Source organism: Merops nubicus, unplaced genomic scaffold (assembly GCF_000691845.1).
Source record: "Merops nubicus isolate BGI_N331 unplaced genomic scaffold, ASM69184v1 scaffold15556, whole genome shotgun sequence".
NCBI lineage: Eukaryota > Metazoa > Chordata > Aves > Coraciiformes > Meropidae > Merops > Merops nubicus.
The window spans coordinates 3,347-4,599 of record NW_008617060.1 but is presented as its reverse complement, the minus strand read 5'-3'; the positions used below and the strand labels follow the sequence as shown (position 1 = coordinate 4,599).

The 1,253-nt window shown below is 62.9% G+C and overlaps 1 protein-coding gene across 1 annotated transcript in view; it reads right to left on the bottom strand.

Moving 5' to 3' along the window:
* The window catches only part of TNFRSF6B (tumor necrosis factor receptor superfamily, member 6b, decoy), a gene marked incomplete at its 5' end in the record, with an annotated part of 6,641 nt that overhangs the window by 2,505 nt on the left and 2,883 nt on the right, over positions 1-1,253 (bottom strand). Inside the window, 1 exon segment of the mRNA XM_008943029.1 lies at positions 841-1,038. Within this exon segment, the coding sequence (XP_008941277.1) occupies positions 841-1,038 (198 nt within the window).

Below are 1,253 nucleotides of genomic sequence, written 5' to 3'. Positions count from 1 at the left end.
GGCAGAGCAGGTGGCTCCAAACAGCCACTTGCTCCACCTCCACCTACATCAGACCTTGAGATGGTTCTCAGTCCCTTTCTCATCCCCTAACTTGCTGGGGCACCCAGCACAGTCCCCCTGGAGCCAGCCCATGGCTCTCCCCTGCTGCTCTGCCCTGTGCTTTTGCCAAGAGAGGTCAGACCAGATGGTTCTCAAGCTCCTTCCCAGCTTGGGATTCTCTGGCTCCACTGCCTGTGCCCGCTGGCAGCTCCTGCCCAGCCTCCAGCCCCTGGGAGGCTCAGTGCCACCTCTGCACTGCCCCACTGACAGACCTGACCTCACAGCTCTGCTTTTCCACCTAACAGACCAGACCCTGCACTGGCAAACCTCAGACTCTGCTCCAGCCAACCCACACGAGACAAGCTTGTGGCCACAGAGGTGCCCAGAGGTGGGAGGCCTGGGAGGAGCTGGAGATGGCAGGAGCCATGGCCACCAGCCACCTGCTACCACAGCAAGCCTTTGGCTACAGCCCCACGGCCACCACAACCAGTCCTGAGCCCCACATCTCCAGTTGTCCCAGTCCCTGGTGGGAGCCAGCAGGAGCTCACTGCCAGCTCCTCACTCTCCCTGAGCAAGGAGCCCAGGAGGGCTCTGCCTGAGCCCTGCCTCCTGCCCCTGCCCCACAGCACTGCCCCTGGGGGGGGGGAAAGGCAGACAGTCTCTATTCTCTCCATAATTGCCCTTAATTATGGATCTCTCTGTACTTTTACAACCTGTTTCACCTCGTTTTGCATCTCTGAAGGAGAACGTCCCCAGCAGGTTTGCCCTCCCCCGGCGTGGTCCCTGCCCTGCCCAGCTCACCTGCTCCCTGGGTGCTGTTCCTGCCCTGCAGCCGGCAGGAGGTGCAGAAGGTGTCGTGGTACTGGTTGCCCTGCACGTTGGTCACCTTCCCCTGCTGCTGGCAGTCCTGGTGCGGCTGGCACGGCTCCGTGCTGGACGGGGAGGAGGAGAAGGTGCCCTGGGGGCAGGGCTGGCACTGGGTGTTCCTGAAGGGGGTACCTGCACATGGGGAGCAGAGGAGACCTTCAGATCAGGGGGAGAAGCCAGCGAGGGGGCAGGGGCAGGGGGTGGGGATGATGCTAGCAGGGCAAAGAATGGCAGGCACAGTTCACAGAGTCCCGGTGTCATGGGGGCTGGAAGGGCCCTCTGGAGCTCACCCTGTCCAAGCCCCCTGCTCCAGCCCCTGACACCCCGCAAGCAGCCCAGGGTAAGAG